Source organism: Mobula birostris, chromosome 26 (genome assembly GCF_030028105.1).
Source record: "Mobula birostris isolate sMobBir1 chromosome 26, sMobBir1.hap1, whole genome shotgun sequence".
NCBI classification, from domain to species: domain Eukaryota; kingdom Metazoa; phylum Chordata; class Chondrichthyes; order Myliobatiformes; family Myliobatidae; genus Mobula; species Mobula birostris.
In genome coordinates, this window is record NC_092395.1 from 10,061,655 (window position 1) to 10,086,810 (window position 25,156).

At 43.2% G+C, this 25,156-nt stretch overlaps 1 protein-coding gene and 1 long non-coding RNA gene across 5 annotated transcripts in view; one reads left to right on the top strand and one right to left on the bottom strand.

The window, feature by feature from the left end:
- LOC140188032 (uncharacterized) overlaps positions 1–25,156 on the bottom strand; it is a 211,320-nt gene that overhangs the window by 121,516 nt on the left and 64,648 nt on the right. Inside the window, exon 3 of one of the 4 annotated variants that reach the window (XR_011883214.1) lies at positions 3,192–6,333. The exons of 2 other annotated variants lie outside the window; for them this stretch is intronic. This is a non-coding gene — a long non-coding RNA (uncharacterized lncRNA). Of the gene's footprint in view, positions 1–3,191; positions 6,334–16,281; positions 18,674–25,156 lie in introns of those variants that run through there. One more of the 4 variants, XR_011883213.1, reaches the window with a different exon arrangement.
- Positions 2,560–24,617, top strand: LOC140188031 (Krueppel-like factor 9). The gene is made up of 2 exons (XM_072243932.1): positions 2,560–3,205; positions 19,187–24,617. Exons 1-2 carry the CDS (start codon positions 2,746–2,748, stop codon positions 19,498–19,500), a joined length of 774 nt encoding a protein of 257 aa, XP_072100033.1. The 5' UTR covers positions 2,560–2,745; the 3' UTR covers positions 19,501–24,617.

Genomic DNA, 25,156 nt, shown 5'->3' on the forward strand with positions numbered 1-25,156 from the left:
CAGAGGCCACATATTTTAATTCCACGTTCCATTCCTATTCTGATATGTCTATCCACGGCCTCCTCTACTGTAAAGATGAAGCCACACTCAGGTTGGAGGAACAACACCTTATATTCCGTCTGGGTAGCCTCCAACCTGATGGCATGAACATTGACTTCTCTAACTTCCGCTAATGCCCCACCTCCCCCCTCGTACCCCACCCGTTATTTATATACACACATTCTTTCTCTCTCTCTCCTTTTTCTCCCTCTGTCCCTCTGACTATACTCCTTGCCCATCCTCTGGGTTCCCCCCCTTTCTTTCTCCCTGGGCCTCCTGTCCCATGATCCTCTCATATCCTTTTTGCCGATCACCTGTCCAGCTCTTGGCTCCATCCTTCCTCCTCCTGTCTTCTCCTATCATTTTGGATCTACCCCTCCCCAGCCCCCACTTTCAAATCTCTTACTAGCTCTTCTTTCAGTTAGTCCTGACAAAGAGTCTCCGCCCGAAACATCGACTGTACCTCTTCCTAGAGATGCTGCCTGGCCTGCTGTGTTCACCAGCAACTTTTATGTGTGTTGTCTGGGTCATGGTCTCAGTCTTTACCTGGCTGACTCCAAGTCCAATCTGTACCACCAAAGGTACACAGGCACTGATCATTTGACCCAAAATGTTGATCATTTCTTCCTCCCCACCCTCTCTCCCATAGCTCTGCCAGCAGAGTGCTTGTTGGGACCCCTGAGGTGGAATCTGTAATCCATTACAGCAAAAGATTATCAAGTGGACAGCAGGAAGACCTATGTGGAAAAAGTTATATAGAGAGATACAGAATGCAAACAGGCTCTTCTGCCCAGCAAGTCTGTGCTAGCCATCAACCACTCTTTCTTGAAAATCCTCCCAATTCTTGGGTATCCATTCATCAGGACTGCCTAGACAAAAAGTATTTGGAATGGTATTGAAAATTTCGAAGGAGTGTGCACACATCTGAGACTGCCCACTTGTTCCACAGTAACCTCATCAGCCATCTCACATCCCATAGCAAACTCCAACCCCATTGAAAAAACAGTATCTACTGCTAATTCCCAGCCTCCACAGGAGTCAAATACTGTCCACATGGCCAGAGGGCTCTTGGGGGGTAGGGTTAATAGTCTTACTTCTATTTTGAGGTTTGGTGCCCTAATGTAGGGAGCAGACTTGATGGCCAAATGGCCTAATTCTGCTCCTATATCTTATTGTCTTTTTTATGGGGAGAAGGCGGAGGATGGTGTTCAAGAAAAATGAATCAGCCATGATGAAATGGCAGAGAAGATTCAATGGCCTGAATGGCCTAATTTTGCTGTTATGTCTTATGGACAAGTCCTTACTATACTCCTCCAGCAATGCTGGCATAAGAGACTGCAGATCATAAACACGAGATTCTGCAGATGTTGGAAACACAGAGAAACAAAAAATTCTGGAGGAATTCAGCAGGCTAGGAGACAGCATCTGTGGAAGGGAATAAACAGTTGACGTTTTGGGCCGAGGCCCTTCATCAGAACTGGAAAGGAAGGAGAAGGATGCCGGAATAAGACGGTGGACAGATGGGAAGGAAATCAAGCTAGAAGGTGATAGGTGAAGGTGCGTGGTGGTTGTGGGGCTGGGAGGGAGGGGATGAAGTAAGAAGCTGGGAGGTGATAGATGGAGAAGAAGGAATCTGATACGAGAGTGGATTGTGGAAGGAAGGTAACGAGGAGAGGCACCAGGAGGAGGTGATAGGCAGGCGAGAAGGGTGGGAATAGAAAAAGAGGGAAGGGAAAATTAACGGAAAAGAAAAATCGATGTTCGTGCGTTCAGGCTGGGGGCTACCGAGACGGAAGAACGCAAATGCTGGAATCTGAAACACGCGAAATGCTGGAGAAACATAGCGGGTCGAGATCAGTCATCTGTCCATCTCCATCGAAAGATGCTGCCTGACCCGCTATGTTTCTCCAGCATCTCCCGTGTGTCCTCCACCCCCCCCGCCCCCACACGGCTGCTCCTCGACCCCTCAGTTCCTCTATTCCTCTAGCAGTTTGTGTTGCTGCAGATTAGTTTTTCCATTGTAGCTCTCTGTAGTTTCATATACACGTGGGTCCCCTTTCCCTTGCGTAATATTCCCCATTGCTGTACCCATCAGCAACATTACATATCCTACACATTCCCTCCCTCCCGCAGCACGTTTAGTCCCGCTCACTCTTAAATTGGCTAATTGCGTTGGCAGGCACTACACCCCTCCTCCAACACCTCCCTCCCTCACCCCCGCCTAACGTAGCATCATCTGATAATTTTACGATCCGCCCTCATACTGTTCGGTGTGCGAAATAATGCAGAATCTATCTCCAATTGTGCGCACTTTTTTATTTGGTTCTGAAATTTGGAAACCTTCCAAACTTTTTCCCCTCCCCTTGTGTCGTGTTTCTCTCTCTCCTTCCCCCACCTTCACCCCCGACTGGAGACAGGGGTTTCCAGCGTCAATAGCGAGCGTCACCGAGTGGCTCGGTGCCTGGGTCCCGCCCGGCGCGTCACACCCCATTCAGAGGAGGCGTTCCCCGTCCTCTTCCACCCCCCCCCCCGCCACAGACAAAGCATCGGGGCCGCGGCTCAGCGGCTCATTTCGCCGGCTCCCCACCGCTTGGAGACTGCATTTTAACCATATACCGGGCCAGCCGAGAGGAGGGGGTTTAGGGAGGTGAAGATCCCAGTACACACACACACACACAGAGGGAGTCTCCCGCAATTTCCCCAACCATGTCCGCCTTCGCGTGTCGCGATTACTTCGCTGCCGAGTGTTTGATGTCCATTTCCAGCGGCGCCGTGGTGCACCGCTCCCCGTTGAAGGGGGAAACTTGCGAGCTAACTTCAAGGGAGGACAAAGAGGTGAGCGACACGTTGAAGGACGGCGGTAACCTGCTGGTGGTGGCCAGCATTCTCACCGACCTACAGAAATCCAGGCCGATGTCTTCCAACTCGGAGAGCAGCAATTCCTCCTCGGGCGAGAGCCTGGAGAGCGGTTACACGACCCTGTCGGAAGGGTCCTGCACGCCGATCACACCCCCGACACTGATCGCCGCAAACTGCACGTCGGAAAAGAGGAAAATTAAGCGGTCGGACAAATCTCTAGTGAAGAAGCACCAATGTTACTTTGTGGGATGCGATAAAGTGTATGGAAAATCGTCCCATCTGAAAGCACACATGAGAACTCACACAGGTAGGAATTAAGGTTTAATTATCTTGTTCTGTGAAACAAAGTTGTGACCACGTTTCATTTCGTTTTTGATGAAACTGCCCGGTTCCTTTGTTCTTTTCTATTCACTGGCATTCCTTACTCTTGTTACACCATGCTGCGTTGGTAGTATAAACCACAGCATAATTTATAGCGATTAACTGTCGTCGGTAACATTGTTACAGTTTTATTTTAGGCTCTTTGTTTTAATTCCACTCTAATGGCTTTCGTTCTCTCAACAAGAGGTGTTGTCCGTGGTAAATATATTTTAAAAATATGGTATGTTGATATAGAACAAAGAAGTTTGCTTCAACCGTACATTTTTCCCCTCGCAGGTTAAGGTCCTCGTTTGCAGACTTAGCAATTCTGGGAAGGGGAGGGGTCATTGGTGGAACAGACAATGAGGCTCTTGGTAGCCGGCCATAAATATTGTATAATTTGGCGGATTCTTCTTTATGTTTGTTGCTGGACAAAAGGCAATTGATATTTTAAGTTGTTCTGTGTGTGTGGCGTTAAGTTTCCTTTGGGTTCGACATGTTTCAACTTGTGTGGGAGAGATGGGCTGGGATGGGGGGTGTGTGAGATAGTCTGGCGGACGGAGATGTGGCTGAGCTGAGCTTGATTAAACGCTGGGGAAGGTTAAAATTTTGGCTGCAATGTACCTTTCTTATAAGCGCCGGTTCTTTTGGGCTGGTTTAGATAATGTTGCGAGGGGGCGGAGTAGGCCACACCACCTGTTACTGAGTCGGTTAAGTTGCAGCGGCCCTACTATTACTAGTCCTAACGAACAGGGCGGTTTGGCTCAAACCCGAGGCGAGGGATGGGTATCCGTTATCTCCTGTGCCATGGGGGATGGCTCTGGCTGGGGTTCTAATGGACGGTGCGTGGCGCCACATGGCACACAGCGGGGGCAATGGCTTTGCGCTCTTGATGGGGTTGCTTTCTAAACCCTGGCTGGGCGTTTCTCCGTTAATGCAAAGCCTCCCCACCCACTCCTCTGGCGCGCGTCATTTCCCACCGTGTGCCCTTGGCGGAGGGGGAGGAGTGGGTGTGGTGCGTGGAGAGAGCGAAAAACACGAGCGAAGAAGGGCTTAAACTCGAGATCATGACACTGGCCGGTCGCCAGTATTACGTTCTCCTCCTCCGCTCGTAATGGCCAAGAATAAGCGCGTTTCTGCCTCTTTAAGGAGGAAAGAAAAAGCCCATACTTGGGATACACCGGAACTGCCAGTCAAGTGACGGTAGTGGGCTGACTTGGTGGATTTTTTGGCCAGCAAGAAGTCTTTCGCAGTAATATTTATCTAAGAAATTGTAGGTTGGGGTGTGGCTTCTGTGTTAAAATAAGCTCTTTTTAAGAAAACCTGGACTGCGATGCGCGAACTGTGCGATTAGTGTGGATGGGAGGGGCTAATTTTAAGAGGAAGCAATGTTCTAAAAGGAGGCACATGTGGTGCAGGCAGTTTGGGATTTCAGCAAGGTTAATTTTTATTTTTTTAAAAAAGCGGGCTTGCAATCATCCTAGTCCTAGAATTTTTTTTCTGTGCTAAGGCATGGTGTGCTAATTGTAACTACAGTTCCCACAATGCGGGAGAGGGGCGGCGCTTGGGCGGTGTTTTCAACCAACCTGGGACAATCAAGGGCGTGGCGAGTGTCCTGCGGGCCAATTGGCGGAGAGGGGCGGGACACAGCCTGCGTGGGCCACGTGCTCGCCGCGCGCCTCAGCTTGCGATTGCTGAGATCGCTTCCTGGTGATTCAGTGCTTGTTCTCTTTGCTGCCTCGCACGCCACCACGCTTGTTTTGCAGCCTGTGGTTGTACACAAGTATAATTCTCTGGGAATGTGATGCAATCGACTGGCGTTTCTGAGAACTGCCTGGATATAAAGGCATCCTGTTTTCCCTGGTGCTAAGCATATATTCAGATCCAGATAGAGTTTCTCCCTTGGTGGTTTCCAAGTCTTTAGCTAAGTGTCTCCTTCCCTTACGAAGTTAACTCCCTTTTCCTACAACAGCACGGGAGGCTATGGTGGTGAAACTTCTAAAGGGGTTTTTGGAATTATGAGCGGCATGTTAGATTATTTGTTTTGGATAAATTTCTATTTGTAATAATATAATTAAATTTTTGATACCAGAGGGTGTATTGATGCTCATTCCTTCCACAAAGTTCAAGCTTAATAGGTAGGTTGTAAGGCATTAGAAATGCCACCAGGTCCATTGAACCAACGTCTCATAAATGTCTCACCAATGTCTCATAAAGCTATATAATATGGAAACACTTTCAAGCCCATCCTGTTTATGCAGACTACCATGTCTATTTCAACTAATTCCACTGCCTGTATTAACTCCATATCCCACCATGCCTGTCCAGAAGCCCTTTAAATGTTCCTACTTCTGCCTTCACCAGCTCAATCCAGATACCAACCACATTTTGTGTGAAACATTTACTCCTTTAAATTGCCTCCCTTTCACCTCAAACCTATAACCTCTAGTTTTAGACAGCTTACCATACTAGTTATCACACCCTAACCTTGTCTGGGTCTCTTTGCCTCCCTTTCAAACACCTTTGATTCGAGGAAAACACCTAGCTTACTTGGACTTCATATTTCAAGACTTCCAATCTCCCATCTTGCTTGTCTCATGATATTGTTTCAGACAGCCAAGGGAATGAGGGTTATTAGATTTACAAAATCCTAGGAATAATTCCATTTGGAGTGTTTTGGCCGAGAATACAAGTTGATGCTAACGTTTCTGTCTGAATTTTCTATTCCTGACCGAGGAAGAATGTGACTTGGGGAGTTATCTATAGATGCTTAAAACATAGTTATAAGACCATACAACCCAGCATATCATCTACCTACCTTCTCTCCCAACACTGCCTCTCCTCCCCCATCCTTTCCTGGCTTGAACTATTCATCAGCATTTTTCCCTCCTTGGCCCCGTCTCGCCACTCCCCTTCATTTTTGTACCAGCTGTTGTCCGTCTCCATGCTTGAGTTTGAACTTGGGGGTTCGACCTGAAACACCGTAGTTTCCTCCCAGCTGCTGCTGAGTTCCTTCAACAGATATACAGATTCCAGCTCCAGCAGTCTCTTGCGTCTCCAGAAGAAAGCTCTTTGCTGGAATAATCAATAACCAAGAGATGGTGCCTGACCTGAGTGTTCCAATATTTTCTGTTTTATTTGAGATATTTAGCATGTACAGTTTGATTCTCCACTGCCCCCCCCCCCCCCGCTATCCCCATTTCCTTACAGTTCCTCCTTTGCCATATATTTTCCCTCTTCAAGTGCCCCTTAGCTGGGGGGGAAGGGATGTTCATACATGTTTTAGAGCAATTTGGCTTCATTGAAAATGTTGAGAATTTGAACTAAAATCTTGATTAAGTTTGTAATAAATGTGGATTGACTGAAAATTAGCTCACATGTTCAACTAAACAAAGCCATTTAGTACAGGGAAGATGAGTGTCTGCATCCATGGACTGAAAAGGGAGTGACCTCTGGTGGAAAGGGTGTATTTTGTGGAACACTGCTAGACACAAACTGCTTAACACAGCCTTAGCAATAGCCTGCTAATCACTTGGATCATGTACAGCCTCAAGATTTATCACCTACTTGTACTAATCAGTAAAACAAAAGATTAAATGAAAATGGGGCAGAAGTGCAAATCAATAAATCCCAACTATGAGGTGTACAAGCTAAAGAGACAAAGATGAGAGTGGGAAGCCAGAGACAATGTCCCAGAGTGGATATGGCTACCACAAGGGTGCATAATTTTATGGTTCAAGGTCAGTTTTATTATCAAAGTACATACGTCACTGTATACAACCCTGAGACTTTTTCTTGTGCACATACTCAATAAATCTATAGAATAATAACCATAACAGAATCAATGACAGACTACCCAACTAGGGTGTTCGACCAGAGTGCAGAGGACAACAAACTGTGCAAGTACAAAAATAAATGGTAATAAATAAATAACAAGAACATGAGATGTAGAGTCCTTGAAAAAGAGTCCATAGATTGTGGGAACATAGTGTGGCGAGTGAAATTATCCCCTTTTGGTTTAAGAGCCGGATGGTTGAGGGGTAATAACTGTTCCTGAACCTGGTGGTGTGGGTCCTGAGGCTCCTGTACGTTCCTGCTGATGGCAGCAGTGAGAAGAGAGTATGTCCTGGGTGGTAGGGGTCCCTGATGATGAAAGCTGCTCACAGGAAAGTGCAAGGAAGAGGTAAGTTCTTTACACTGAGAATGGTGGGTGCATGGAACATAATTGCCAGGGTGCTGGTAGAAGCAGATACATTAGAAAAGTCTTTAAGAAACTCTTAGATTGGTCTCAATTTTTCTATCATTTGTGAGCCTATGCAGGAGGGAAAGGTTAGATTGGTTAAAAGGTCAACATGACATTCTGGGCCAAAAGGCCTGTACTGTGCTGTGATGTTCTATGTTCCATTGCATGCTGAAGTCATCCTGAATAACAAGCAAATTTCTATTGGGAAATTGCAGCTGAGGTAAGTTATATCTTGCTGTGCACTGCACACATCCTGTACTGGGGCATCTAACAGTTTTCCAGATTGTGATGGAACAATTTTGTTGCTTTATTTGAGAAACGAGCATGTTTCTAATGAAATAGTGCTGCAGGGCATTTCATGATCAGTTGGAGGCAGATGGTTTGATGAGACACAAGAGGGCGAGATGGGGGGCTTTGTGGTGTGAAGTTGGGGGGGGGGTGGAAGAATGCTCTTTTTTGTGCTGTGAAGCTGGAAACATTGGCTATTTACATAAATACATCTAAATTGTAGCCCTGCTTTTATGGTTTCCGGGGGAATAATACTCCCAGTTTTTGTCTTCCTGTTGTGGAACAGTAAATCTCATTGCTTGTCGTTTCCAAAAACTAAGTAAAGATTAGTACAATGTCAGTACAGATTTAGTTGTGGGACAAAAGGTGATTTCTAGATTGGCACAGGCAAATTTCCTGAGGGTTGAAGCTTTAGATGCCTGAGCGAAATATTGCTATCACAAAGCATTTGGAATGTAGGGTTCTAGTTTAAATCGACATCAGTATTTTAAAAAATGTATCATTTGAAAAAATGTGGAGTTGTTGTAGCCTGTTAAATAATAGTCATTTGACCCACGTTTGCTGAACAGACGACAGTTATATAATCTACTTTGTAACATAATATAGTTCTGGTTGATGGTGTGGGTTTCTATCTTTATACTGCAGTCTTGAGAGGGTGGAATAATTTATATTTTTGTTCATCAGTGACGATTTCCCTTTCTAAAGTGAATTCAGTGGGGATGGACCTAACAGTAAATTGTTTTGGCAGAATTGACTGAAGTCATCGAATCCCACCTTGGTTTCTTAATGCATTCACCATGGATTTCACTGTCTGAAGACGCCATTGCAGTATGTCCATGTCATGTGAGTGGGGGGGGGGGCAGCCATGAGGACAGTACAGTAATAGGTCTTTGGCCCCCTCCATGCTGTTGGGTTACGGCTGACATGCAGCTTCATTTCAACACTCCCAGCATTTTTCTGCCACCCACCATGCCCGTGCCCCTAACACCCACCAAGCTTTTCCAGGAGAGGGTATGAGCAGAGTGTTCTTATTTTACATTCTGAACCACCTCGCTGTAATTTTAACATGTTTCCCTGTTTAAAAAAAATTAGTATCTACATTGTGCCTTTAAGGTACAAAAATGTGTAAGCACTACAATCCACATGGAGACTCATGAGGAGATGCTGGACAAATTGTCAAAAACTTGGCCAAAGGATTTTGTATACCTCTTACACCAAAACTATTGAGCACCCAATTTCCTTTGCTCTCCTCCATGTTAGTCAATATAAAAATTAGCTTTATTTGCCATGTGTACACCGAAACATATAGTGAAATGCGTCAAATCAAATCAACAAGTATTTGTGTTGGGCAGCCTGCAACTCACTAACCCTAATTATACGTCTTTGGAGTGTGGGAGGAAAGCCACATAGTCATGGGGAGAACGTACAAACTCTTTAAAGGCAGAGGTGGGAAATGAACCCGATATTACAACAGGCACTGTAACAACCTTACACTAACCACTATGCTTATGTGCCGCCCACATAGATGTGACTGTTATATTTCCTTGGGTACTGTTTTCCCCTCCCCTTTCAAATCTGGTATCTCAAAATATTAATGTGTGGCAAGCACAGTCTAGCCCTGATTCTTGTCAACTAGCAACGTATTTTCAAATTCCCTTTCCTTCTCCAAAACACTAATTTGAAGCACCTTCAGTTGGATTTTGATCCCCACCCCCATACGGGCTGAGAAGATGCTGAATAGCATGAGGCACTACCTTTGATCATTTGTTCATCACCCACACAAATCCCCTTGGAGGCCCAGTGTCAGTTCCCATCTGTTTCACCACTGCCTTTCTTGACCCTCTTTGGGTCGAAAATTGTGAGGCTCGTTCTCTAACATCCAGTTCTCAGCTGCAGACCTTTAGCAGATCCAGATTTATTTATTAAGCACACGTACATCCAAATGTACAGTGAAATTCATCATTTGCGTTAACAACCAATAGATGCTGGGATGTGCTGTGGGTAGCCTGCAGTGTTCAGTAGAACAGCAGCAAAACAAACCCCTTTCTTTCCTCTCAAACACCCATTCGCACACACAGAAAGGCTTCCAACCTCAGGACAGGCTGCCTCTTTGGCCCTGGATTTAGAGGGGGCCTGTCCTGGGGTTGAAGTTCTGTCTGTGTGTGCAGGTGGGTGGGAGTAAGGAATGTTGAAGAAATCTAATCTTACCCACTTCTTGGGTAACTGCCTGAACTGAACCAGTCTTTGCAGACTTGATGTGTGACTCCATGTCACATCAGAGGTTGCGTGCTTCCATCTTTGTGACATCGAGCAATTAAATTCCTACTTCTTGCGTGTACCTCAAGACTTGAATATTCAATGCACTCCTGCCATTGAAGTCATTCAAAACTGCAGCTGACATCGTGGCTCTCACCATAATGATATGCATCAATTCCCAGTTAAGTACTGGCTCAGTTTTAAAATTCTCATGGTTTGTAGGTCCCTCAAGGTCAAATTTCATCTGTAATCTCTTACATCGCCATAACATTCCAGCATATCTGTACATCTATAATGCTGGTCTCCAGAACTGAATTGCTTATCCCAGGTATCTGCACCTTCTGTTGTCAAGACCTTTAATTCTGGAACACAGGAGATTCTGCAGATGCTGGGAATCCAGAGTATCAGACACAAAAGACGCTGGAGGAACTCAGCAGGCCAGACAGCATCTATGGAGAGGAATAAACAGTCAATGTTTTAGGCTAAGACCCCACTAACAACTCTTGATGAAGGGTCCCGGCCTGAAATGTTGACTGTTCATTTGTGCCTGTTCCTTTAATTATGGATTCCTTTCTTTCCTTGGAAGAAGTTCATTGAAGTAAGCCCTTAAGAGATGGGACAGAATTTGATCCATAGAGTCTGCTCTGCCTTTTAATAAAAATTACTGACTAGACCAGGCGTTCATTACCCGGGGTCTGCAGACCCCTCAGTTGATGATAAGGGTCTGTGGCATAACAATGGTTGGGAACCCCTGGACCAGATGGTTGACCACTTACTATTGTGTAACATGCAATCAGTTGGAGGAACTCGGTGTCAAGCAACATCTTTGGGGGGAAAGAATTACTGAAGAAACCTTGCATCAGGACTGAAGGGAGAGGGGAGATATCCAATATAGAGAGGAGAGGGGAAGTGGTGATGTTTGGGGGCAGGAACGAAGAGGAAGATGGGGCTGGGGGGAGGTGGGAGAGTAATAAGGGGGAACATAAAGGCTACCAGTGCTGGAATCTGATGAGGAAGGTGATAATGGGAACAATTAGGGGAAAGATGAATGGCAGATGGTGGAGGGGGGAAAGCCAGTGGATGCATTTTGTGTTTAGTAGGTGGATGGAACTGGAATGGGGAAGGAGGCTATGGAGGAGTGTGGGGAAGGGGACAAAATTGAGGGACTGGAGGAGGATCAGAAGGGGAAAGAGAAGAAGTGAGGGCTTCCTGAAATTGCATTTTGTTATGCAATATATTTTTGGGGGTGATGCTGTCGTGAATTCCTTTGGGAGTTCTTGCTCTGCTAAACACAATTATTTAATGCACATCATAGAATAGAGAATTTGCTGTCTTGGGAAAGGTATTCCAGATCTTGGCAGCTGAACTACCGATGTTGGAGAAATTGAGGAATGTCTGAAACCTGTATTAGAGTGCAAATGTCTTGGAGGGTTGTGGGCTGGAGGAAATTAGAAGCAAGAATGTGTAAGCCCATAGAATAGTTTTAAAGCATGGATGAGGCTCTTACAATTAGTCAATGCAGGCCATCAAACACGGGTGATGAGTGAATGGGCTAAGATACAGGCAACAGGATTTAGATCATCTCTAGAGAGTGGAACAAGAGAAGCACATCTACAGAATGGGGGTGGCAGAGTGCTCTACTGTGCCAGCGATCACTGATCAGGGTTCTGTTCTGCTACTGTAAGATGTTTTTGTGTTCTCCCTGTGACCATGTGAGGTTCCTTCAGTTTCCTCCCAGATTCCAGCGTTACTGAGTTCTGGGCATGCTACGTTGGCGCCAGAGACATGGTAACACTTGTAGGCTGTCTTCAGCACAATCCTCAGTGTGTTTTGGTCATTGATGCAAATGGCACATTTTACAGTATGTTTCAATGTTCTGACATACATGTGACAAATAAAGCTAATCCTTAATCCTTCAAAGGAGTCAGAGGTTTCCAACATCAGTGAACCAATCAGGGATGAAATATGGTAATATTCTGGAGCTAGTCTTGGTGGCCCATTTGAGAAGACCAAAGCTAATTTTTAGTAAGATACGACATTGAGGTTTTGAACATCCTGTTTTGTTCCAGAGAGATACCAGGCAGCAATGGTATTAATGACTGGTGCAGAGTTTGTGATTGGGACCAAAGACAGTGGAAATTGGTATTTTTGGGTAATATTTAGGGACAGGGCAGATTCTTCTTGGTTGGGCACTAGAATATTGATTTAGGGAGAGGGTGAGTTTAGGCTCCCGTGGTATTTATAATGGAACCAATGGAGCAGGCAGGTTTGTGGAGAATTATTGATAACAAATGCCCACACCATCTACGGCCGAAGGGAACAGACTGAAAAGGACAAGTGACCTTTGCCATGGCAACATCACATGTCATTAAGGGCTTCAGTGCTTGGGTAGAAACCTTGATCATAGGGATTCTGGGAGAAACAGAAATAAATTTACAGCATGTTTGCAAGGGTGAAGTTACTCTATTTCCCAAACAAAAGGATCCATAATATAATTATGAATTATAGATGGAGCAGCAAGGTAGTGTAATGGTTAGCATGACACTTGCCAGTGACTGCTGCTTGCTGCCTGTAAGAAGTTTGTATGTTCTCCCTGAAACTGCTTTGGTTACCTCCCACAGTCCAATGATGTGCTGGTTAATGTAGGTAATTGACCTGTGATTAGGCTAGGATTAAATTGGGGGATTCCCAGGTGACGTGGCTCAAAGAGCTGAAAGGGCCTATTCCGCAGTGTATCTCAAATAAATACAAATAAAAATAATTAAGTTAGTTTTTAATGAGGATAGGTTGAGTGAGCTAGGAGCAAAGGAGAATGAGAGGCGACTTGACAAAAGGCATGGATAGAGTGAAGAGCCAGAGAATTTTTTCCCAGGGCAGAAATGGCTAATACTAGGGGACATAATTTTAAGGTGATTGGAGGAAAGTATAGGAGGAATGTCTGAGGTAAGCTTTTCACACAGTGTGGTGGTGCCTGAAATGCACTGCCACGGATGGTGGTAGGGGCAGTCACATTAAGAACCTGTTAGGCACAAGGATGATAGCAAAAAAACAGGGCTGTGTAGGAGGGAAGGGTTAGATTTATCTCAAAATAGGTTTTAAAAAGTTGGCAGAATATTATGGGCTGAAAGACATTGTACTGTGGTGTTCTGTTTTCTATGAGACAGTAAGTACTTGACCAGGAAGAATTTTATTATTGGTAATGATAGATATCCAGCGGGGAAGCTTCAGATGATGTACACAGACCTCTTCTACCTTAGGAAATCCTTTTACCACTGAACACTCTGAACCTTACAAACTTGGGAGCACAAGGCAATTTTATGTAACGTGGCCCTTTCAGCCCTTTTCCCTTTTTATGAACATATTCCTTGGTTGCACACACAAAACCTGAGCTCTGTCTGTCGGCTCAGAAACGAGTTAACTGTATGTATTTGAGTCCTTGTCTGATGCCTACATACAAGTGCTGCATGGAGACATTGTTAGGGTGGGGCACCTGCAGAGGTTTTTATCTGTGCTATCTAGAGGCACTGAAACTTTTTCTGGTGTCTGACAGAACCTCTGGTCTGAAATTTTTTTTTAGTTTATGCTGATTACATAACTTCCTGATTTTACAGTTTACCATTAGGGGAACATGGATTCAAAATCTTGGTTAAAAATGCAGTCTTTGGTTCAATCTGTGTCCTTCCCCTTATTTTACATTCTTAATATGTATGCTGTGACTGAATAGCTTTATAAAGAACTTTTTATTTATGTAAATATTACTAATGCACTGATATCTTAAAGTTTAGATTGGATTTTTGATTCTTTCCAGGACACAGGAATATTTCTGTAGAGAGAAATAATTGATAATTTCCCCACCCCAATGCCTTTTTATTTTATTTCAGGCATCCAGCATCTGCAATATTTCTCATTTGTATTTAAATGCTTAAGTACAATTATTTGTTGAGGTGACCATGGGGGGTGGGGAGAAGGTGGGCAACTGAGTTACTTGCAGGGACATTTCAAAGGGCAGATCAATGTCAAATACATTGTCCTTTAGGTTAGACTAAATAAGACCATAAGATATAAGAGCAGAATTGAGCCATTTGGCCCATCAAGTCTGCTCCACCTTTTTTTTTATCATGGCTGATCCATTTCCCCCTCAGCCCAATCTCTTGCCTTCTCATAACCCTTCATGCCCTGACTAATCAAGAATCTATCAACCTCTGCCTTGTATATACCTAATGGCAACAAATCCCACAGATTCACTGCTCTCTAGCATCCCTCTGTGCCCTCTGGTCTTGGGCTCCCTGACTGTAGGAAACATCTTATCCACATCCACCCTATCAAGGCCTTTCAACATTCAATAGGTTTCAATGAGATCCTCCCTTATTCTTCTGAATTCTAGCGAGTACAGGCCCAGGGCCATCAAATACGCTTCATATGGTAAGTTTTTCCATCCCAGGATCATTTTCGTGAATCTCCTTTGAATCCTCTCCAATCCCAGCACATTCTTTCTTTGATAAGGGGCCCAAAACTGCTCACAGTAGTTCAAGTGAGGCCTCACCTTTGCCTTATAAAGCCTCAACATTACATCCTTGCTTTTGTATTCTAATCCTCTCAAAATGAATGATAACATCACATTTGCCACCTTCACCACTGACTCAACCTATGAATTAACCTTAATTAGGGAATCCTGCACAATGACTCCCAGGTCCCTTTTGCACCTCAGATTTTTGAATTTTCTCTTCATTCAGAAAATAGTCTGCTTTTGTTCTACCAAAGTGCATGACCATGCATTTCCTGACACTATTCCATCTGCCTCTTTACCCATTCTGTTAATCCATCTAAGTCCTTCTGAAGCCTCTGTTTCCTCAAAACTACCTGCCCCCACCCTTTCTTCCTATCATTTGGCCACAAAACCATCAATTTCTTCATCACAATCATTTGAGATACAAGGATGGGAAATGTCCTTGAGGAGTAGAACCAGATGAATTTTCATGATAGTCTGTCAGTTGTGGTGACTATAATTCTGTTAATTCTTAATTTAAAAATAGATCACTGGTTTAACTCATGCAAAATGCTGGTGGAACACTGTAGGTCAGGCAGCATCTATGGAAATGAATAAACAGTTGACATTTCAGGCTGAGACCCTTCATCAGGACTGAGGGAGGTGAGAAGGGGGTAAGGAAGTGCCAGAATGGGGAATGAAACAGGAGTGTTGGGGAGGGGGGAATAACTTAACTCCCTCTGGTTCTTCTCTCCCTGCCCCCCCCCCCCACACACTTTTTCCTGTGGTTCCACTCTCCACCTCTGTCAGATTTTTTTCTTTTTCAGCTCACCAGCTATTAACTTACGGAATCTCACTTCACTTCCTTCTTCTCTTCTGCCCCCCTCCCCCCCAAACCTGGCTTGTACTCCTTTCTTCCCCCACTCACCCTTATTCTGGCTTCTTCCCCCTGTCTTTCCAGTCCTGATGAGGGGCCTCAGCCTGAAATGTTAACTCTATTGCCCTCTATAGATGTTGCCTAATCTGTCATGTTCCTCCAGCATTTTGTGTGTTGCTGCTTTCAGCATTTTTTTTCGTTTCACTTAAGATTTTCAGCATCATGTAGGTAACGGTGGACACCCTGATGCGGGGAACTGTCAAAATTCAATAATTAAAGCGATGCTATTACAGCTCGGTGCATCGGAGTTTGAAGTTTATTTCCAATGTCCTGTGTATGTTTTCATCTCTGACTGCATGGGCTTCCTCTGAGAACTCTGGCTTTCTGCCACACTTCAAAGACCTGCTGGCTGGAGGGTTGTCCTGTGATCAGGCTAGGGTTAAATGGATGGGTTGCTGGGTGGTGCGACTCATTGGACCAGAAGGGCTGTATCTCTAAATAAGTAATTTTTTTTTTGACGTTTTGGGCCAAAACCCTTCAGGACTGAAAAGGAAGGGGGAACATGCCAGAATAAGGTGGGGGGGGTGGTTAGGGGAAGAGAACAGGCTAGAAGGTGAGTGGTGGAGTGTGGGTGGTTGGGGTAGGGGGAATGAAGTGAGAAGTGGGTAGGCAAAGGTCTGAAGAAGGAGGAATCTGATAGCATGGACCATGGGGGAAAAGGGAAGGAGGAGGGACAGTGAGGAAGGCAGATGAGGGGAAGGGGAGAATAGCACCACTGCTCCATCAACAGAAAGCAGGATTTCCTGCTGAGTTCCTCCAGCACTGCATGTGGTGGTGGGAGCAACACATAGTCCAATTCAGCTATTGCTGCTGAGTGCTTGCCATTTAGCAAATCTCAGCTTCCTATAAAGCAGAATCCTGATGCCGTATGCCATCGGTATATTTAGCAGGCTTATTTCTGGAGAACATTTGCCTTGTTTTTATTTTTCTGCTCTGTCACTGCAACAAAGACTGTTGGCAACCACAGTTAAAATTGCTTGTAGCTGACGGCTAATGCTGTACATTATAATTTTAAACCAACCCTTTACCAAGCAGCTGCACAAGGCAAGTTCAATGTATATTCCTTGTAGTCATTCACCTGTCGTAATGTTTATTGGCAGCTCATTCACGCTATCATTACCCTGAGCAAAAAACTTGCCCCTCATGTTCCCTTTAAAACATTTCATCTTTCACCCTTAGTCCATGACCTCTACAGCTCAAGTCTCACCCAACCTTAGTGGAAAAAGCCTGTTAGCATTTACCCTATCGATACATCTCATAATTTTGAGTACATCTATCAAACCTCCCATCATTCTCTTTCACTCCAGGGAATCAAGTCCTAACCTTTTCAACCTTTCCCTATAAGTCAGGAGCTCAAGTCCTGGCAGCACCCTTGTAAATTTTCTCCCTACTCTTTTCAATCTTGGTGATGTGTTTTCAGTATGAAAGACAGCAACACATGTGGTTGAACAACATAAAGCTATCGAAGATCTTGGTTTGATTGAACTCTGCTGAACATTTTGACTTGTGTCCAGGCTGTGTCATGTCTGAACTCCATTCATTTAAATAATTATTGTTCACTCTAAGCACTAAGCATATGTATTTGCCTGAATGAAACCCACATTGCAGTCCGTAAATGGATGTAACTAAATCTGCCTTTTCTGGTGCATCAGAGGTAGCTGGACTCTCATCAGTGTGCAGTGATGTGCTGTTTTTCTGAAATTTCTGTTGTGTGGTAAGGAGGCAGCATTGCATGGTCTTTTCAATATACAGTATTGTGCAAAAGTGTTGGGTACCCTAGCTATATAAATGTGCCCAAAATGTTTGCACAGTACTGTGTATTAAATAAATTAGTGGAAAAACAGTGCAGTAATGTTCATGGACCATTCAGAAATCTAATGGCAGAGGGGAAGAAGTTGTTTCTAAAATGCTAAGTGTGTGCCTTCAGGCTGCTGTAGTAATAAGAAGAAAGCATGTCTTGGGTGATGGGGTTCCTTAATGATGGATGTTGCCTTTTGAAGGTGTCCTTGGTGGTGTGGAGGCTGGTGCCCATGATAGAGCTAGCTAAGTTTGCAACTTTCTGCAACTTGTTCCATACTTGTGTCGTGGCCCCTCCATACGAGATGGTGATGCAACCAGGGATTCCAAACGTGGGGTCCACTAACCCCTCAGTTAACAGTAGGGGTATATGGCATTAAAAAGTTTGGGAACCCCTTGGCCTAATGTTCTCCATGGTACATCTATAGAACTTTGATAGTCTTTGGGGACATAACCAAATCTCCTCAAACTCATTATGAAATATAGCGCTGGTGTGGCGTCTTCATGACTTGCATCGGTATGTTGGGTCCAGGGTAAATCTCCAGAGATGTTGGCAGCCAGGAATTTGAAACTGCTTCCACTACTTACCTGCACTAGGGGCAATGATGGCCCATAACCTTACTACTGCATCTGGGATGCGGGAGTTAAGGAAAAACCCATTGCGTCATGGAGAATATACAAAGTACACACAGACGTGTTCTTCCTGCTGTTCAGGTAAATAAGGAGTCACAGAGCACTACTGCATTTTGGTCCATCTGGTCTGTGCCAAACTCTTATGCTGTCTAGTTCTATTGACCTGCATCTGGACTATAGCCCTCCATATCTATATCATCCATGTACCTAGTCAAAGTTCTCTTAACTGTGTTGAACTCAAATCCATACCCACCACTTCCACTGCAGCATGTTCCACACTCACCTGCAGTCTGAGTGAAGAAATTCCCCCTTGGGTTCCCCTTAAAATATTTCACCTTTCACCCTTACTCCATGACCTCTAATTTTAGTCCCACCCAACCTCAGTGGAAAAAGCCTGCTTGCTTTATCTATACCCCTCACAATTTTGTATACCTCTATCAAATCTGCCCCCATTCCCCTACACTCTAGGGAATAAAGTCCTAACGTATTTAACCTTTCCTCTGTAACTCAGGTCTGCACGCCCCTGCAATATCCTTGTAAATTTTCTCTGCCCTCTTCCAATTTTATTGGCATCTTCGCTGTAGTTGTGTGACCAAAACTGCACACAATATTCCAAATTATTTCCAAAATTTAAAGTGCTGAGTGGGTAATTGGGTTTAACAGTTGTTTCTCATCCAGCAAGCTAAATCAAAAACATGATGTTCTGCAAATGTTGGAAATCCAGAGCAACATGCATAAAATGCTGGAGGAGCTCGGCAGGTCAGGTAGCCAGCATCTGTGGAGAGAAATAAACAGTTGATGCGCTGGGCTGAGGTGCTTCATCAGCTGCTCACTGCATTTTCCTTATCCCTCCCACCCACTTTACCCCTAATACCCCTCACTTGGTCTCACTTATCACCTGGCAGCTTGCCGCTTAGCCTCCTTCCAACCCCCCCTCCCCCTCCCCCCACCACACACACTTCTTTACCCTTGCCTCTCTAGTCCTGATGAAGGGTCTTGGCCCAAGACGTCGAATGTTTATTCATTTCCAGAAACGCTGCCTGGCCTGCTGAGTTCTTCCAACATTTGGTGTGTGCAACTCGATTAAAATTGGCTGCTTGGTTAGTTCTATGAAGTGGGAGTAGGGGCAGGAAGAGGAGTCAAGCTGAGTATGTGCACCCTGCCTTGTAAGGGGTGTGTGTGTATCGAGGCTGGGGTTTGGTAGAGAGGTTGCAGGTGAAAATAGCTTTTATGTTTTTGTTTAAACTGAGCCTGCAGTGTCTGATGTCCAGTGTGTTTTGTCTTACAGGGGAACGGCCTTTTCCCTGCACCTGGCCACAGTGTTTCAAGAAATTTGCCCGTTCCGACGAGCTGGCGCGACACTACCGTACCCACACAGGCGAGAAGAAGTTCAAGTGCCCGATGTGTGAGAAGAGGTTCATGCGCAGCGACCATTTGATGAAGCACGCTCGCCGACATCCTGATTTCAAGCCTGCTATGATCGTCAAGCCCAGCAGCAGGAGCGTGTCGCCCCCCAAAATGCTGGCGCCCACCTTCCACAGCCTAGCTCCCGCTTCCGTTGTTATTCCTTCTCCCAATCCAGCTAGTCCAGTGTTCAGTTAGACTGAAGAACCCAGTTTGTACCAAAAGTCTTGTTAAGCTGAGAGTTTTAGCCTCCTACCCTCTGAGCATGTGTGGACTGTGCTTGTAGATGATCTTCGCTTTTGAACCTTTTCGGTCTCTGCGGACAAGTGTTGGGGGAAGGGCCTTTTCCATATGCATTGTTTTTGCACACACAGTGACTGTAGCCAGCCACAGAATTGCTTGCTTTGTTGGGATAGTAAATTAGTGTGAGTTGTGGATGTTGTTTAAATTGTCCCCTATGTTATCTGTCCTAGTTAGACCTGATGTCCATTTTTTATGTTTTAATTTTTAACTTATTGCAGTAACTCCATACAGGCTTTTGAAGTATATTAAAATACATCCATTGTGTTTAATCAACCTAGTTGAAAATTGACCTATTTTAGTGGCTTTTTCTGAAATTAAACAGTCATGCAGACCGAATGAGCAACAGCTCTCACCGTCAACTAAACCAGCCACACAAATCTCCACTGTGCTAACACATTGTTGAGAAAGAACTATAAATGACAGTTTAGGGCAGTTTTAACTGGATCAGGGAGAGTAAAACTTTTTTTCCATTTTTTCAGGTTTTATGAACAAGTCTTTATATGTTCAAATGAATTAAAAAAAAACCTTGAAGAATCAAATCTGGTTTAGTTTGTCCATTGATTTTCAGTCATTTGTTACAGTTTCCCTCTCATGAACAATGTGTTCAGCTCAGGAACTGAATTACTGCAACTTTGCAGTGTTCATCATACATTGACAATGATTTGCAGCTTTATCCAGTTGGTACCTCTCAGGGCTACAAAAGATCTTTCCAATATGTGGCAGAAAGACACCCAGGACTGCAATTCTGGACATATCTTTGGTAAAATAGTTTCTCTTTTGAGGGTGGCCTGCTGCTCCGTACATCTGACCGCATGTTTGTATGCAGCTGCTGTATGGTAAGCATGCTGCTGGCAGATTGATAATCCATGCACAAAGAGCAGGCTAGGCTGTGCATGACAGTGAGATTGAGATTAATCCCAGCCTGTTGGAGATCTCCCAGCTGACAATTCAGTTTTACTCTGCTGTAGAGAATTTTAGATTGCAGAGAGCTAAACCATTCAGATCTAAACAAGAATCTGGCTTCATACTTTTGTCAGTCTGCTTTGTATGATTGATCTCTTGTAAACTATGTCCTGAACATAGGATCTATAATGATACCTATTTCTTTGCTAACTTCACTGTGAACCGACATAGCAGTAACACGTATCCAAAGTAGGACACCTTCATTTAGAATACTTAAATTACAATGGTATTTTGTATCCCGTCTCATCGGAGATCAGTTGGCAGTTTTTCTGGGAATAAAATGACAGTGCTCTTTATGCTAATAAAACTAAAAGTTACAAACTGCTTCCGGGTAAGATCTGCAACCCTTTCAATGCGATGGGATATTATTGAGATCTGCTATTCACTGGTGATAACTGTGCAAACACGTGCGCACCAAGAGTTGTGTCTTCAGAGCTTTCATCGGAAATCTTATTGAAAGGCATTTGACTGGTTTTAACCTGCTCAAGTCATCTGTGTGCAAAAATAATAATAGCAGCGGGGTTATGTGCATACTGCCTTTCTTAAAGTGCTCCTTTTAATAACGTATTTTTGTAACATTTCTACTCAGGGGGCTGTGTTGCTGATGCATGCATTTCACCATGTAAATGTGGAGTGTGTGTCTCTGTTGTTTTTACCTGTTCAGTGTGTGATATTGGAACTGTATTGTTCCCAGCAATTTGCTTGTGGTAAACTGTTGATCAGTTACCAAAAGGGAAGATATTCATATTCTTTATCTAAATGTGTTCTACTCTACTAAAATTACTAGATGTGTGTTTGGAAAAAAATGATAAATATAACTTTAAAAAGGTAATGTAAATATCTGTGGAAAGCATGTTTTTAAGGTGATTTTAAATTTACACTAATGATTATTTTACTATAAATAGCTTGTGCACTAATGCACACACCTCTCAACCAGATGTGTTTCAGGAATTCAACCACGGGTCATAAATCATATAAATGCCCCTACTTTAGTCTCATCTCAGTCTTCTCCAGGCATTGTTTTTTAAAATAGAGTGATCTGAATAGAATTTTCCATCCACAACTGTTTTGTTTTTGCCTTCCCCTATTGGTCCTAAATTGACTGTGATTTATCCAGCTTATTTGGACAGCTTCAAATAAATCTTTGAGTCTGAGTGCTGATGAGTAACTCTTACTTGCTAGTTTGACATAATTTGTGAGCTTCCCTTAAAATTAACTCGTTTGTATTTAATATTCCTATCAGGCATCGAGATTCTTTCAAGTAACAAAATAATATGGTGGGGGGAGGATTGTGATTTTTAATTGATCACACATCCCACATATTAAGAACAGTAGTAGTTGTTATTACCATTTTTAAAAAAATCCAGGGTAGTAATTTCTCATTACGTTAAAACCATAAATAAGCAAATAGTCCATAGGTTAAATCATAGAAATGCTAGCCTTGAAACATTCCAGATTTTGTTAACACGGTTTCATAATCAGACTTATTTTCATTATGTAAAAGAGAAATTTTACTCCTGCATATCTGACATTTATTGCAATGATGCCAAGGTTGGTAATGAAGGATTTGTAATCTGATTTGCAAGAACATGCAATCAGAGAGAGGCTATTACCCAAATAAAGCTCTTCACAATAATTTCATCTATGACCTTAAACTCCTGACATTGCTACCATTATTGTCAATCTTCATTTTGCTCTTAGTTGGTGTTTTTAATACATTTTTAAAAACTTTACCTTTTAGTAGAATCTTTTTCCCATATCTTAAAACAATATTCTGTGTTTTCTCCTCCCAGTTTAGCATTGAGTCATTCAACTCCACGTTGGGACACTTGAATTCTTGCTTGAATGCTATGTTTAGGCTTTGTTTAAACATTCCTTTTTCCCCCCCCAGAAAAAAAACCTTTTTACTATTCTTCCCCCCCCCCCCCCCATCAATCATCATTGACCAATAGTAGATATCTATTCTATAGCCTAGCATGGCTGCTTTGAAAACTAGCTTCCACAGTGAAGCCTCTTCGGCTTTGTCACGGTCATTTACAGAATGAGTCCCTGGAACTGTTAGCATCAGGGTTACGCAAGACATGGATGTCGATTTATTCACAAAAATAGCCACGTTCTCAAAGCTTAACCCTGTAGACCTGTGCTGGAGGCAGTAATATGATATACTTTTGGCATAAGGATTGATTTGTTCCAAAATACCAATATCCTATCAACCTGCCCTTGGAATAAAGCCTATTGTTATCCCCTTCCTCCTTGTGGATTGCATATAGTTGTCTGACTGTGTGGAAAAAGCTGTCCAGTAGATAGGTTGTGATGGTCCAGCTTCCAATTAGGATGTCAATTCGGTCCTCTTGTCCTGCTTGATCAGCCTGCTGTTGGTTAAGCGACATTTGAAGAAGCTTGCTGTTTGCTTCACATCAAAAGTGCTGGCTGAAGTTGTTGGGATTTTATCCTTGATAATGTTACTGAACAAAGGGCAGCCATGTAGTTTCTGTTTTGTGATGTGCTTTTTATTTCATTGGTAGGTGTTGCTAATGAGGTGTGAGGAATGCCATACTCTTTGAGATACTAGTATTTAAGGATGTAAGGATTGTATCATTCCAATTTATAATTCAAAAACCAAGGCTGCAGGCAGCCCTTCACTTATTTGCAATAAACGTAAGTATTCAGTACTATGAAGCCAGTAATGGGTCATTGGTATAGATCTAACATTAGGATTCCAGAAGAAGTAGCCAATATATATTGGGTCAGTTCTGTCTTGGGTTGTGCAAATTGCCTTCTCTATATGTTGTACGGCTGTCCTGACCTGTGAAATCCAGTTTCTTTTTAAACTGAGGGTCACTTTTGACCAAACATTTCACATTGTAGCACTCTGTTCTGTTCTGTTGCTGTTACTAACTGTAGATAAGAGGAAGCTGTTAGTCACAACTCCTGCACAATCTAGGGCCTTGAAAACAATACTGTCTCTTGGGAGGAATCTGACTGGTAGACATTTACTGTAAGGAATGCCCTTCTGGTCTTCAAAACATTGCACATTTTAAAAAAAAATTATTATTGTATTAAGTGTTTTCCTGAATTTGTACTGTTTTAGCAACCTTTCTATTTTCCTTTTTGTTAATGCAACTGAAAGATGCAACATGAGCATTAACATTTTGATGTGTAATATCTTTTCTGAAATCACATTGGTTTTCTCTCCTTTCCATCGCTCTTGTGAGGCCAACAATTTACGGTAGTGCAGTGATTTATACGCACACATATCTTTGGTACTTTGGTGCCTACTTCCTGACTCAAAAGACAGCAGAGTTTGTCAATGCAATAATCTCATCTTGCATCCAAAGGTCAGGAGGAGAATCCTGGCCACGTTTTTCCCCCTTTGCCCCCACCTTTTACATTGTAAACTATTGAGTCTCCATTGATTACATAATTCAGACTGGGGATTTTCTTGGTTTGTATTACTCAGAGCATCCCATTTATAAATGGAGGATTTTATTTAACGATGGAGCATTTCTACATCGGCTGTTTGGAAATTTGGCATTTACTAGAAAATCAGAAGCAATGATTCATTTCCTTAAAATAAGTTGGTGGGAGCACCATTGAAAATAATTAACCTTTTAAAAATGCAAACACGTGTGGAATAATAAACTGGATTTTTGTGTATGTAGTCTGTCAAAGTTTGGCAATTTAAACAAATGTTTTTAAACTTTCAAAGTAGATGCAGCTTCAAAAAGAAGCGTCTTATTCAGGAATTACCAGTATATGTGCCTAAAAGGAATCCTGTTTTCACTATCAGTATCCCCGTGTTTAAGTCTGTACGTGTAGTACCCATGTAGCAGTTGGTATTACTGGAAGCTTTGTATTTTACTTTTTTACAGCCATTTTATGGATATTGTATTTTATATTCTGGTGGTCAGTTATATTAGTAAATGTGCTGATAAATTGCAGAAAGCTACAAAGCATTACAGAGAGATTGCTCTTCGACATTTTGCATGGTTGACTGAATTTTGTATAGAGTGAATAAACAATGATGTCCTAATTAAACAAAAATGTGCATCTTTCTTTTGTACAATGGGGGCCCTTATAAGCTGGTGTCTTTAAAATCAGTGTATTTTCCCACTAGTGACTCGTGCCAGGAAACTGCTACAGACAAATAATTGTCTAGCATCTGTCATTGAGTTGTCCTGCACTTAAGCTGGATGTTGTAATCAACATGTACATTTTTTTTTACAAAACAAGTGTCACTTTGACATTACAGTCCTAATCCTTTAAAAATTCAACTCCCTGCTTCTGTGGCACATCAGGCAGCAATCTTGCCGTTTTTTTAGTGTTTTTTTTACCAGGCCATCTTTCTAGCTCGACTCTCAACCCTGCACAGCATGTAAGGTGCCAGCTGGATTTTGACCACTTGCCTCTAAGCCCTGTACTGATGCCACTACACCACCAACCGGCTAAAGTTAAAGTAAATTTATCGAAGCATATATATGCCACCATATATGACCCTAAGATTCATTTTCTTGCAGATGTTTACAGTTGAACAAAGTAATACAAAAGAAACAATGAAAAACTACACAGTGACAAATAACCAACATGC